Raw genomic sequence first — 15,021 nt, 5'->3', positions numbered from 1 at the left:
ATATATATTTCGATTTATGAATATGAATTTGTATTAAAGACGTTTGAATTTTTTAAATTTATAGAAAGTTTTCAATAACAATAATAATAATAATCTAGGAAAATAAAAACAGAAAAAATCAAAACAAAACAAACAGTTATCACATGTATTGTCTAAAACGCCATTTCTATGCTACGATTTCGGAAACCTCAGGAATAGGTTACATAATTCCATTCAAATATAATGAAATGAAAACCTCTTATATGATTGGTTCAAGAACCTTCAGATGATAATCACCTTGCATAAATTAATTTTTTGTAAAGATACCCAACTAATGCTTCATCAACTAAGACATCCACAAGCAAGTTAGCATCCTACAATCAGAGTTGTAGACACGAGGGAGGATTCAGCCGGGTATGCGGCTGGTTGAGATCATTACCCTGGAGAAATTCCTCACCTTTCCATAGCATTTTCCTCAAGGATATGACAAAGCTTACTATGTTACCAGTTTAAGGTCTACCCTGCCGTCCATACCATCTGCACTGCTTTTACTAGAACACCTAGAACAATATCATGCAATGTCGCTTGTGTAGCTGCTGAGTACATAGTTTGCATCACTCAAATGTGCTCATACGTCGCCATTACCATCACCGCTACTCGAGAACATATTCAATCACTGGATCTGAACACAATACCACAAGTTAGAAGCTTGTAGCTGTGCAAGCATTCTATCTGCCGATTCGACAGACCCACATGTTGCACTGAAACATCACATGCTATCAACGAAAATCAAGTACTAACAGAGATATAGAATGGTATCTTCGCATACTTCTTCTCAGTTAGCGTGGAGGTTGATCTATAAAATTTGACATTGATCTCCCATGGAACTTTCTTATTCTTGCCCCCATACAAATCAAGGTCTGCACCCTGCAATGTTCCAGAATAATCAAGTAAGATAGCACATCCCTAGAGTAGCAGCAAGAGTGTTGTACCAATGACAGGTTTTCAGAAACACACAACCCACATGATGCACCAGCATTCTTAAGGGTCAAGTTAGACATGATAAATCACATTCCGTAATGAATGATAACTGATCAAAGCGAGATATTGTGAATGGCTAGAGCATGGACAAGTGAAGAATAAGATTCATCATTAAAGGGTCTTACTTCTTGCAATTCCAAAAAGCATCCACAAAGATCATGATGTTCTTGATGGCAACCGAGCACACCATGCAACCAAGCTCAAATACTCCCTACACACCATGCAACCAAGCTCAAATACTCCCTACACACCATGCACAACCGTTACCAGATCAGTGCCCCACTTCTTCAGATCATAAGATTGTGATTGTCAATAGAAGCAATCACGAACTGAATATCGACACCATTGTCGTCATTTTCTAAGATGCTAAAGATTCCCACTTGTACGATCTTCCTGGGTAGTCAACACCCAAGTCTTCAACGTGGCAAGCAGCAGTGAAGTGTAGGTAGGACTTCAAACGCTAACAAAGCGCACAAATTAAATTGACAAATAAGAAAAAATAAGAAGAAGATATCTAGCAATTGCACCTGCGAGTTCGGATAGTAGCAGGACACTTCCTAGGCATTCATTGATTAGAGAACAAGCACATGTTGAGACGTCAATGTAGAGAAACAATCAACATTCAGTCAAGATGGTGCATTACAAAATACACACGTGCAGTTTATAAGTTCAATGATAAATTTCACCCGCAAACTCTAAACCTGGCTAAGAAAATTTCAAACAAGAATAACATTTACAACTGCTCAGGATTCTGAATCTGCTGCTGATTTCAGAGATTAGTAATTTCTGCGGGCCCTCTCATGATTTGTGCAAGCCCTCCTTTCAATGAAGACTCATTTGAGAAGTCGCAATCTCTACCTGCGTGAAACTAAAGTTGCCATGCTCTAGACAAACTACACAATTTGAGACATGGATTTAACCCTGAAACCCAACATGCATCTAGAACTCAGATCATGCAGAAGCTGCAATGCCATGGAATGTTTGAATGGAGGAACCTTAATAGATATTGAGAACATCAATAATGGTTTGTTTGCAGAGAGGGCAGCACCCTCTAGTCCTGCGCACTTCCCGACAGCATCTCCGGCAGAACGTATGTCCACATGGAATAAATGCTGCACCTTTGTGGCCAACCATGCACACGCAGCACATGGGATCCAACTGCTCTGTCACATGATCATCCGGTTCATCTTCATATCCACCCCTCTCCGCTTGTGCTCCGTTCTCGTCCATTTCCATATCTTGGTTCAACAAAGACAACAATGACACGCGCCTCGGAGGCTCTTCTCTTGCTGGTGTCGGGACAACAACCTCTCTCGCTTCCTCATGGGGACCCTCCATTCCTGTTCCAGAATTTGGAGGGTGCTGAATCTCTGGACGGTGAACCATGTCTGGACTTAGTGAGGGTTCAACTGTCCGAAATTCACCACTGAAAGAGTCATCCACAACGACATGCGGGGTCCGGACTGGCGCTTCACTTGCAGTAATTTGCCAATTAGCATCAGGATCTCCTGATAACATCCCAACCATGTTAACACTTGAGCTCCTAGAACTTGACGACTGGCTTTCAGGTAGAAAAGGAGAGCTTATTCGGCTTCGGCTTAATGGTAGCCAGTCCAGCTCTTCCCTCGCCCGTTCTAAAAGAGTACCCAATTGAACTCTTGGTGCTTCAACCCCCTCCCCAACAGTATTTGTATGCGCTATATCCCTCCTATCAGTAGGACTTGTTTCGTCTACATGAACTGCGTCTGCGACAGTGTTGAGAACTTCTCCAATACTCGCTGTGGGCTCCAACAGCGGAGAGTGCGGTACATTCAAAACATTTGAAATTGAAGGCTTCAGGACAATGTTTGGAGTATCCACTGCTGATTGAGTAGAAAGGTCCACATTGACGTCCATAACTACATCTGCAAAAAAAGTAGGACTCAAGAAGTTTTCATCCCCTTCCGTCACGTTCGTACTGCCTTGCAAACTCTCAGAAGTAGGACTCAAAAAGGCTTCATCTACTTCCATCACGGTTTCACTGCCTTGTACACTCTCAGAAGTAGGGCTCAGGAAGTTTTCCTCTCCTTCTGTCACAGTTACACTGCCTTGCATACTCCCAGAAGTAGAGCAAAGAGTACCCTGTGCAGCTGGGGTTGAGAAAATCGGTTCTACGTCATGCCCGACCAGGCTCTGGATTTCGTGCCTTTCATGCGCGGCTTCCCCTTCGATGGGATTCGTACGTGGGGTCAAAAACTTCGTAATCAGGTATTCCAACCGAATCTGAGACTCAGGGTGCACTGGAACAGAAATGTCACTCAAAGATCCAATTTTGGCGCGTCTACTGCCCTCGCCCGTGTTTACTGCGGTGCTCCATCTGGAGGACATACCTCCAACTCCTGTAATTCCTTCCCTCAGGTCTGCACCGCTCTGAACGCGATCAGTCGCAACTTCCTCAGCAAGCAAAGTACCCAGTGACGGTTTTGGCCCACTACATCCAACCTTTGGCTCCTCAGGAGATCTAGAACACACATGCCCAGGACCCTGCACGTTGGGTTCCTGCGAGCCGCCAACCCAACTTGCAATATTGGCGGTGCTCAATGAAGATAAAGAGTTGACTCTGCTCGACTCCATCCTTGTTGCCTGTCCAGTGGCAAAGTTTGAAGAGCTTGGAGATTTCTCACTTTTCGAGGATCTCGTTCGCCGTCTTGGTGCCATCTCAGCCCCGCACAACGATCCTGAGTCCCAGAATTCGTCTTCCTCGTCAGAAGTCTGCATCATCCAGTCCCTTGCGTAGAAAAATCGTAGACCCTGTGAATCGTCTGATTTCACTGATTTCGGGGCCTCTCCGTTAGTTTTTCTGTTAAGGGTTCCAATGTCCCCAACCGCTGAAAACCTTACGGGTCCAGCGTACCTAACTGAATCATTAGCCATTCCCTTTCTTGGACCACAAGAGCCCGCCATATCTGCGGCAAGCAGATCCCTAAGCGGTTGCACATTCTTCACAACTTTACTGGCGATCACTGATTCTTCAAGCTCTAAAATAGCCATTCTGCGGTTCTCCGTCGCATTCTCTTGAATGAATAAAGCTCCCAAGGGTGCCAGCAGCTCATCTGGCTGAGAAGTGAGACGTACCCCCGCTTTTTTGAACACTCTAATCTTGTGCGACACTTGACTCATTGAAGTGCGAAAGGTTTTAGGGGATGACGACCCTGATCGAGCACTGTGACTCCCTGCTGTATTCACGTTGCATCCAGTATTGCATCTTCTATTGCCTTCTTGAACGTTATCTATACCTACTCTGCTCCTCGCTGACGACTGGAGGATAGGACCCGTTGATTCCGACGTCCACATCGACGCCGGTTCCTTTGAAGCAAGCGTTCGCAAAGGTGTTTGCGATCTGACATGGTCAAATTTGCTACTTCTATGGGCAGATACTCGATGGACTTTCCGTCCTCGACTACAAACATCTTCTTCCTTCCCCATCGTTAATCAGCCTTAGATCGACCCCTACTGCCCTGCTTTACTTTAGTTTGATTTTTGTATCACTATAACCAGAGGCATTCTTCTCGAGATTGAATTCAAAGTCAAAGGCATGAGCTCCGGTATAAGAGCCAAGAGCAAAGCAGAGGCATATTGACATTGTCATGAGATGATTCCTCTCCTCATTTCACAACGGTGTGAAGGGGCGCTCGCACATGCAACGCCCTAGGCTCTTAGAGCCAGCAATAATCCCAACTCCGTCGTAACATCGATAGGAGGTTTGCCCACACCATCTTCCGGGTTGTCATAGCCGTTGCACACCAAAACAGAACGAACGGAATCTGCAGAGCCCCTCAATCATCTCCAAGAAACCCATGATTTCTGAGTGCGCTCAGTAAGTCATACGTTCCTACTACGCTCTCCCGACGAAGGCTCTGACGCAGAAAACAACCTTCTCGAAATCCGCGACGACGAATGTACATGCCCAGACAGTGCGAATATCTCACCATACGACATACCGTAGGTCTTCAGCATCGCCACCGCCAAGTACCAGAAAAAACTCCGCCAGCTACCTCCTCCGCCCCGTCACTTGCGGTCACTTTCACCTCTCTGACATTTTCTGAACAAAACACGAAATCCTGGAACCATTCGGCTTACATTCTACGGCATGCAGGGGATTTCAAATGTGATGCCTCGACTTACCAGCGCACACGCTAAACAGAGGAACCCAACAGTGACCCACGAAACCGGACACCTGGAAGCGCGAAATGCCAGATCGTGCAACCGCGGTGGCAAAAGTCACAATGCAATCGCTCAATCCCTTCACGCACAGCCTTTCCTCCACAATCCTATTGCTACCCTTGCGGAACACTCATCACTGAACGCCCCTCCAGTGTATCAATGGCCAGTCACATATACCACGAAGTTCCGTTGCAAATTCGCTCAAGCTCCTAATCCCTTCGCTTTCATTTCACTCACTCCTCCACAGCCACAAGATTTGGGAAAAAAAAAAAAACACTTGCCACACGCCGCCGTACATTTCTGCTCCGTTTGCGAAGGCCACTCAAGTGCCATGAATGCACGAATGGCGTCGCGTTGATCCCCGAATTTCCGTAGTCTCGGTGCCGACACCCTCGCTGCCTCGCAGCCATTGCACCGTTCCAAGAGAACCCCATCCAAGCGAATCAATGAATTCATTCGTTCATATCTCGAAAATCATTCGTCGCTTTGCATCATGCCATGCTGGAGAGGTCAGTTCTCAGCTTTTTGGTGAATCACACTCTTTGCATTCCTCTTAATATATCTCATTATTCATGTTTTTTCCTGTTTTATGCGACAGGTGAATCAGCCCTAATGTCTACACCCAGCTATGCGCACAAAAAATAATTAGGGTAATCTTTCAAATGCCCTTGGTTTCTTTCTGTTTTATAGACGTTGCATGATATGTGTTTTCATTGAGAAGAGTGGAGTTTGACCTGTACGAAAAATTGTAATGTGTGTGTTAATTGCATAGCAAATGTATGAGTTTTAAATAATAACATTGTATCTAGCAAAACATGTTTGATAATCACTAGGGTGCTATACAGGATTAATAATAATGGTGTATAATGACGCTCTGCAATTTTTAAACAGTTTATGAGTTTTACATAAATGCGTATCGACCTTAATTATAAGAACAAAGTGAAGTGATTATTTACCTGTGCAGCCACAAGTTATACATTATTTAGTGAGAAATTTTTACAAATCCTATGGAACTCATAAAATCAATATATATATATATATATATATATATATACGCAAAAAATCTAAAAATATAACTTGTTCATACACATTTCATTTTTTACACACAACATTAATTGCAATCTTCAAAATTATAATATTTAATTTATAACATTTTTATGATTATATTTTTCAATATTTTACTATTTCAGACTAATCTCTTTACGTGAGTTTTTTTTGCCATTATTTTGTTTTACTTTATTTTAGTATTTTTAATCATTTTAATGCACAGAGTTTAGAATATTTCGCAAATGAAATGATTTTCTAGTTGTTTTGACAATTTTCTTGATTTTTTACATTATGACTACATGTTACTCAAGGACATCATAAAAAAGAAAGAAAAATTGAAAAAATAGAAATAGATATTTGTCTAGTAAAAATTGTTTAAATTTCAGTAAATTTAATGGTTGAGATAATGTTTTGTTAAATGAGGATTGTGTGATTCAAAAAATGATGGAAAATTTAACATATGGGTCAATTGACTCTCATGATCTAATCATATTTTGTAAGCCGTTACTTCAAACTTCTATCATGTATGCATACATTTTGTTTTGTTTTTGTTTGTTTGTTTGTTTCTCTTTTTTTTTCTTTTTTTTTTTTCTCATAAATTGTCTTTATTATAAAATATATTAACTGAAGAGATTGCATACTTTAACCTTAACAACTAAAAATTAATTACAAAATAGAATACAAGGTAAAAAAACCAGGACTGTTTATTTCAATTCAAGCACAACATCAGCATATAGTAATACCAGGTCTAACCATCTAGCAAAGTTAACGAATGCATGTTTCGTTATTACTTATCCATATTTAAGAACCATATATATATATATATATATATATATAGTTAGATGTGATCAATGCATTGGTTTATTGATTAATTAAAAATGAGGGAATTTACTGCTAATATATATATATATATATATATATATATATATTTTATTTATTACTTCTCTCATAAATTATCCTCACGTAATCATTCTTTTAATTTTTTCGTTTTCACATCATCATTCTTTAAACACTCTAATTAATCTCTTCTGTGAGACTAGTATTTAATTATCTTTTACTTTTATAGTTATGTTCTTCATCAGCTGTCAACTTATCCATGAGAAATCATTCACTTTAATAAAATAATTCAACACTATTTTTTTTTTTTGTCATCAATCTCATTAATAATAATCTCCATACACAATTTAAATCAAATAGAGATTTCTAATTTCATTTTAAAACTCATTACTGAATGCAATTGTAATCAAATCAATCATTCTTCCTTATTTTTCTTTATATTCTTTTGTTTTTCTTTTGGCTAACATTATGATTATATATATATACATATATATATCTATATATTTAGTAATTAAATTTACCTTATTAGTATCATTATTATTATTATCATTGATCTAATTTTATTCTTCCTTAATAACACAAATTCTTTCTAATGGCTTGTTTTTTAGTATTACAAATTATACTTAGATATCATTGATAGGATTTTAATGAATCAATCTAATGAAGTCTCAAATTCAACAAATTTGGCTCATACTCAACTTTTATTGGTTGATAGGTAAGATAATTATTCATCTATTTTAAACTTATGCATTTTCTTATGTCAATAGGACAAACATATGATTTTTTTCAGTGAGTGGAACTATAAAATAAAATTCATTGAAGTATAACAATAAGATTATTATCTATTGAAAAATGGTGAAAAAAAGTAATAAAATTATATTTAAAAACTCAAAAGATAAAATAAGTCATATACTATTAATAGTCTAAATTTCCATTGGCCATGAGAAACTACCTTTTGGCATATTTGTACTTCTAAATATCCATTCTACATACTTGTATGTACAAATAAAATCTACAGCTGATGATATCTTTATTTATATCATCAAATCCACTTTTTTTTAGAAAATTTAAAAACAACTGCAGATTTTATTTGTTTTGTTTATCTCTAAAACACATATTTTTACCATTACTCTGAAATTAAATATTATTTATAAAAATAGTTAATATGATTTTTTACATCAGTGTAAATTAAAATTTATTTTATTTAAACTTTTTTAGAAATTAAAAATAATTTTCCAGTAGTATTATTGAACAAATGAAAATACTCATGTTCATTAATAATTATGTTTAAAATTATTAATTGTAAAATAATAATAAAATTTTATATATTAATTATATATTCAAATTTAATTTACATACATAATTTTCTTTTGATAACTCATAATCCATATAAGTTTTTAAAAAATAAGAAATTACAAATATTAAACATAACTGTTATATTTTTTTAATTATAATATCCATAATATAATATTAGTAACTATTATTATTTTAATTAATAATGATTATATTTTTTAAAAATATAATAGTTATAAAATAATATCAAGTAATAATATTTTTTAATTTATTATTTTAATAATTATAATTTCAAAAATTCTCTTTTATAATTTTTTTAAAATTATATAATCAATATTATTTGTATTTTATGTGAATATAAATTTTATTATATTTTATTCAAATATCAATATAAAAAATAAATACAAAAACCTAAGTTTGTAAGTTTTGAAAACATTTAATAAATAATTGACCATTTGTCATTATTTTTATTTTTTTAAAAAAAATTCATTTATAAGACATTATTTGGATTTTTTTAATAATTAAAAAAAATAATGTATTGAAAAATAAAAATACAAAAAAATAATAAAAAATAATATCAAAATTAATCTAAATTTAATAATCTTGATTTATTGGTGATAGAGAGTTGTAAGTGAATTATCAAAGTGAGTAAAAAAAGATACAATTTCAGAAAAAATCAATATGCACAACATAAGTATGTTAATGATGTTAAAAGAATGTTTGGAAATTATCTAAGGTATTAAAGCAACGTAAGGCCAAAAATGAATATAAGCCTCTTAGGATAAAAGCAAAAGTAGAAGGAGTTTCACAAAAAGTAGAAAAATAAAGTATAATTCTAACATGTATCATTGTGGCGATTCCAATAGAAGTTTGTTAGAGAGCAAATAAAAAAGATTGTTTTTTTGTACTAATCCACTTGTTTCATAAGCTTTTAATACTCAACTTGTTTCATAAGCTTTTAATTTTCAATTTTTCTATAAGTGCATGTTTAAATGAAGTCTAAAGATTTTAGTATTATATAAAATAGCTATAGTTCTTGCAATCTCTATTATAAGATTTTTCTTTGCTTAAAATGAGGTGCCACCTAACCTCACTAATTTTTTTATTATTTTTTTTATTTTATTTTTTATTTTTATTTTTTTTTATAGGCTTGGTGGAAGGTTGACTCATAATCTTCAAGAAAACTAAGATATTTTTTAGAATTTACATCCATAAAATATCAAAACTTTAGGACTTCATATAAGCATGCATTTACAAAGGAATTTAGAATTAAAACCTCATTGAACAAGGAAGCTAATGTAGAATATTTGCTTCTTTCTTACTCACTAACAAACACCATCAAGACACAAACTACACAACTCTTGACAGTGTTTCAAATATTTTATTTGAAGGAAGTTATAAAGGCCTCAACAACGATCAAATAACTAAGTAGTCTTCTCACTTTAGTATGGAACATTATCAATGGTTGAGAGGCTCTATTAACCATCTTCGAAGAGAACAAAGATTGGAGTATGTGGCAAATATAATTTGCCACATCTTAGATTTCATCAACATATGATGACCCCTCCTTATGAAACTTGTTCCTTGAAGGAGAGATAATATAATGTCATACACATGTAAATCAATAATTACCTATATAATTAGATAAAAATAAATGAAAATAAGTCAATTCCATAATATCTTCTATAAAAGCTTCCTAGAAGCTTCATAGATGTTGCTTTGACTTTATAGGTGTCTATAATTGATTTTTTAGATTAAAAATGTAATGAAAAAGTTGGCCATATACCATACATGTTGGTAGCTTGAAGAACAAGCTAACTATGTGGCCTATACATAGAAAAATTATCTTGTAAGCTAAAGTATGTATTAGCAAAGTCAACACATATTAGAGGTCCTATAGAAAATTTTCATATAGCTCCTAATTAGATAGTATATATAGAGGCAAGAATAAAGCCCTCTTCACTTTTGTCAATTCTTTTCTTGCTTCTAGTGTAGATTTAAGAGTCTCTAATTTCCCTGTCTTTTTTATAATAGCCATTTCAATTTTTTTTAATATACATATTACTTTATTGCTATTTTTTCATTTTTCTTTTAATATAAATTTTTTAGGTTTATGCATCTTCTTCTAGTTTATGTCTTTGACAAATACCATATACATTGTATCTTGTCATCTATTTGAAGAAGAATATATTATTCTTGAAGGTCTTTATTTCTATTATGTCAACTTGAAGGTTGCGACAATTATAATATCTTATCTATTATGTCAGCAAATAATTTTTCTTTGATTAAATTTACTGGCTATTGGTTTTTCATCTCTTTAGTGCTATAAATACACAAAAATTACAAAAAATGATAGAAAGTAAAATACAATCTTTTCTAAACTAATTTTTTTTTATAACAAAGATTTGTTTAAGTCTTCATCTTAATTTTAATGGATGTCTTTGATGAAAAGCTTATATTTACAAGATTCTTTGTTGGATCCTTTGACCTTTTCTATTTTATTTATAAGATTCTTTGCTTGCTTCTATGTGAATTTATTAGTATTATATTAGATAAGGTATTATCTAATATCTATTCTTATCTAATATATCCTAATATCTAATCTTATCTAATATATCCTTACTAATGAATAAGATATTCCAACTCAAGTCAGTGTTGCTTCAAGTTTGAGACTTCTTCTATCTTAAACACTTGATTATTATCCACTTACATAAGAAGATGTTGCATTTATCTTCTTCTTAGGATATTCATTATTTTATATGGCCCAAAAAGAGGCATGTAAAATATGAAATGGATCTTTATAGATTTTGATAAATGTGATTAATAAGCTATTGAATTGACTTATTTATATAGAAAAAATAGTAAAATTTTATAATAATCTAACTTATTACAAGAACAAGTAGTCTTGATATTATGAAGAAGTAATCATATCTTATTTCTAATGTAAAATTGAGGTTGTTTCTTATAATAGATATTTACATTCATATTTTTTCATTCTTGATTTTTATTTTAGCTATGCCTTCATTGTTGTATATAGCTCAAATAAATAATTTGCCAAATTTTTTTCATAAGATTATACACTTTTGGAAAGTCAAAAACATCAAATCATAGATGATAACCATAATTAACAAAGAAAGATACTTATTGAGTAGAAAAATGTATCATATTATTATAAACAAATATCAAGGACAAAGACTCGATGAGGGAAAATATACACAAAAAGGCTATCTCGATATAATAAGTCAAAATATAAACAAGTATGTATATTAAAAGGAAACTGGAATGGCTATTGCCACAAGACAAGAAACTAAAGACTCTTGAACCTGGACTAGGAGCAAGAAAAAAGTTAACAAGAGTGAAGAAGCCTTCACTCTTGTCTCTATATATACTATCTAACTAGGAGCTACGTGGCGACATTCTATAGGACCTCCAATATGTGTTGACTTTGTAGGATACATGCCTTGACTTACAAGGCAAGTTTTTCTATGTGTGGGCCACATAGTTAGCTTGATCTTCAAGCTAACAACATGTGTGGCACATGGCCAACTTGTTGACCACGTTTCTAATCCAAAAAGTCAATTAAAGACACCTATGAAGTCAAAGCAGAATCTAAGAAGTTTCTAGGAAGCTTCCATATTAAATATTATAGAATTAACTTACTTTTATCTACTTTTACTTACTTCTACCTATTTTTATATGTAATTATTAGCTTACATGATTATGGCCATGACATTACCCCCCCTTCTAGAGACGAGTTCCACAAGGAGCGGTCATCATATGTTAAAGAAATCTATGATGCGACGAATTGTATTCGCCACATACTCTGATCTCTATTCTTTTCGAAGATGATTGATAGGGCCTCTCAACCATCGGTAGTGTCCCATACTAGGGCGGGAAGACCACCTAGTTATTTGATCATTGTTGAGGCCTTCGTAACTTCCTTCGAATAGAATATTTGGAACACCATCAGGAGTTGTTCCTACCTCTAGCAAAATCACCAAACATCGAGAGTCCCTTCCCAAATCGTGATACCAAACGCGTTGTATCTCACCATCTATTCAAGGAAGAACATGTCGTTCTTGAAGATCTTCATCTCGATTGCGTCGTCTTGAAGGTTGTGACAATCGTAATGTCTCGTCCGGCAGGTCAGCAAATGAAGGTTCTTGAGTTGAATCCGCTGGTTGTTGGCTCTCCATCTAATTAGCATCACAAATGCAAAGAAGTTACAAACAAGGATAGGAAATTGAATGTTATCTTGCCTCAATCTTGTCTCTTTTATAAGAGAGATTTTCATCTTGGTTTTGATGGATGTCGTTGATGAAAAACTTTGACTTTAGCTGATGTATTTGTTAGATTCCTGGATGGCTCCCATGTGCGTTCACTAATATCATATCCGCGCCAATGAACAAGATATTTCAGCTTATTTCGGTGCCGCCTTGAGTCTAATATCTCTTCCACCTCAAATTCTTCATTATTATCTACTTCTATAGGAGATGGTGGCATTTGTCTTCTTCCTTGTATATCCACTGTCTTATATGGTTCAAGAAGAGACACGTGGAATACAGGATGGATCTTCATTGACTCCGGTAGATGTAACCGATATGCAACTGGATTGATCTGTTCAGAAACAGAAAAGAGGCTAAGCCTATGATAGTCCAACTTGTCACAAGGTCGAGTAGTCTTGATATTGCGACGAAGTAGCCATACCTTATCATCCACGTTGAGTTGTGGTTGCTCCTTAGGATATAGATCTGTGTTTATCTTTTGTCATTCTTGAGCTTCCTTCAATTGCGTCTTCATTATTGCATATAACTCTGACAACCGATTTGCCATATCTTCTGCTGTAGGATTATCAACTTTTGAAAAATCAAAAGTATCAAGTCGTGGATGATAGCCATAATTGGCAAAGAAAGGTGTTTGTTGCGTGGAAGAATGTACCGTATTATTATAAGCAAACTCTACCAATGGCAGAAAGGTTGTCCAATCATCTTGTTGATAGTTGATAGTACACCTTAAATATTGCTCCAAGACTTAGTTTACGCGCTCTGTTTGTCCATCAATTTGAGGATGGAAAGCCGAAGATAGCTTCATGTCCACTTTTAAAATCTTGAAAAGGGTCCTCCAAAATCTTGACACAAATTGAGTTCCCCTATCCGATATGATATCTTTAGGTAATCCATGATAGCGATAGATATTATCAATGAAAAGCTTAGCTGTTTCTTCACCTGTGATAGATTTTGTACATGGCACAAAATGTGCCATCTTGGTGAAACGATCTACTATCACAAATATAGAATCATAAGATCTTGAGCTTGGAAGATCTATGATGAAATCCATAGAAACAGAAGACCATGGTTGTTCTGGTATAGGTAATGGCTGAAGAAGTCCGTAAGGTCGATGACGAGGAATTTTTGATCTTGAACAAATATCACATGATTGTACAAAGTCTTTGACTGACTTCCACATTTGTGGCCACCAAAAATCTCTTGATATGAGTTCTAAAGTCTTATTATATCCAAAGTGCCCTACTGCTGGAAAGTCATGATGTGCTTGAAGAACACGTAAACGTGCTTCTCCTTCTGGAATATATAGGCATCCTTCAAAATATAATAGATTATTCTTGAACTCGAACTTAGAAGGATCATGAGACTTGAAAGAATTATTCTCAATATCATGAAAAAGAGGGTCTGAGGACATACTGGACTAGATTTGCTTGAGAAAAGTTGAATCAACAGTCTGTTGATTTCATTGCTCGTAGATGAAATTGCTCCGGTTTCAAGAGGACCGTTCTTTGTTGCTCAAAAGCTGCATCTCCTTCTTTTGGTGTAAAATAAGAACGTCTAGATAGGGCATCGGACAAACCCTATTGTTTTCCTGATTGATAAGTGATAATGAACTCGAATCTTGACAAAGACATACTCCAACGAGCTTGACGACGATTCAATACGTGTGCTGATATGAAATACTCGAGGTTCTAGTGATCTGTATACACAGTGACTGGACTAGAAGCGCCTTCTAGATGATGACGCCATTCTTGAAAGGAATCCATGATGGCAAGAAGTTCTTTATCGTGGATCTCATAATTGATCTCGACTGTTGAGAATTTTCTTGAATGAAAAGCTATCGGATGAAGTTTGTCATCTGATCCCATTTGTGATAAAACTGCACCTAAGGCAAAATCTGATGCATCTGTTTCCATAAAAAATGCCTTGGAAAAGTCAACACGATATAAGACTGGTGCAGAGACAAACGATGTCTTCAAGGCTTCAAATGCTGCTTCCGCTTCTTGATTCCATTGGAATTTATCTTAACTAGTCAAGCGTGTAAGTGGAGCTGCAACTCGTGAGAAATCTTTGATGAAGATCCGATAGTAATTGGCAAATCCCAAGAAACATTAGACATCTCTTACTGTCCTTGGAATCTTCCAATCCATGATTGTTTGGACTATTTTAGAATCCATCATGAGACCATCATTTGAAATGATGTATCCTAAAAAGTCAACTTGAGTAGTGTGAAATACACACTTTTCTATCTTGGCGTACAATCCTGCATCTCTAAGTTTTTGTAATACTTGACAAACATGTATTTCATGTTCTTCGACGTTCTTAGAATAGATCAAGA

The 15,021-nt window shown here is 35.2% G+C and overlaps 1 protein-coding gene across 2 annotated transcripts; it reads right to left on the bottom strand.

Moving 5' to 3' along the window:
* Positions 1 to 220: 220 nt before the first annotated feature.
* On the bottom strand, positions 221 to 5,557 carry LOC112285092 (uncharacterized). 2 transcript variants are annotated; one of them, XM_024525627.3, is made up of 4 exons: positions 2,016 to 5,557; positions 1,146 to 1,231; positions 809 to 906; positions 221 to 661 (listed from the first exon to the last, which is right to left on the bottom strand). In XM_024525627.3, exon 1 carries the CDS (start codon positions 4,483 to 4,485, stop codon positions 2,017 to 2,019), a length of 2,469 nt encoding a protein of 822 aa, XP_024381395.1. In that variant the 5' UTR covers positions 4,486 to 5,557; the 3' UTR covers positions 221 to 661; positions 809 to 906; positions 1,146 to 1,231; position 2,016. The 2 variants fall into 2 exon arrangements, with proteins under 2 accessions (XP_024381395.1, XP_024381394.1); XM_024525626.3 differs by having other exon boundaries at positions 1,146 to 1,263; positions 2,016 to 5,556.
* Between the last annotated feature and the right edge of the window lie 9,464 nt (positions 5,558 to 15,021).

Source organism: Physcomitrium patens, chromosome 7 (genome assembly GCF_059467195.1).
Source record: "Physcomitrium patens ecotype Gransden chromosome 7, ASM5946719v1, whole genome shotgun sequence".
Taxonomy (NCBI): domain Eukaryota; kingdom Viridiplantae; phylum Streptophyta; class Bryopsida; order Funariales; family Funariaceae; genus Physcomitrium; species Physcomitrium patens.
Note: the sequence above shows the minus strand (reverse complement) of the source record. Positions and strands in the feature narration are given on the sequence as shown.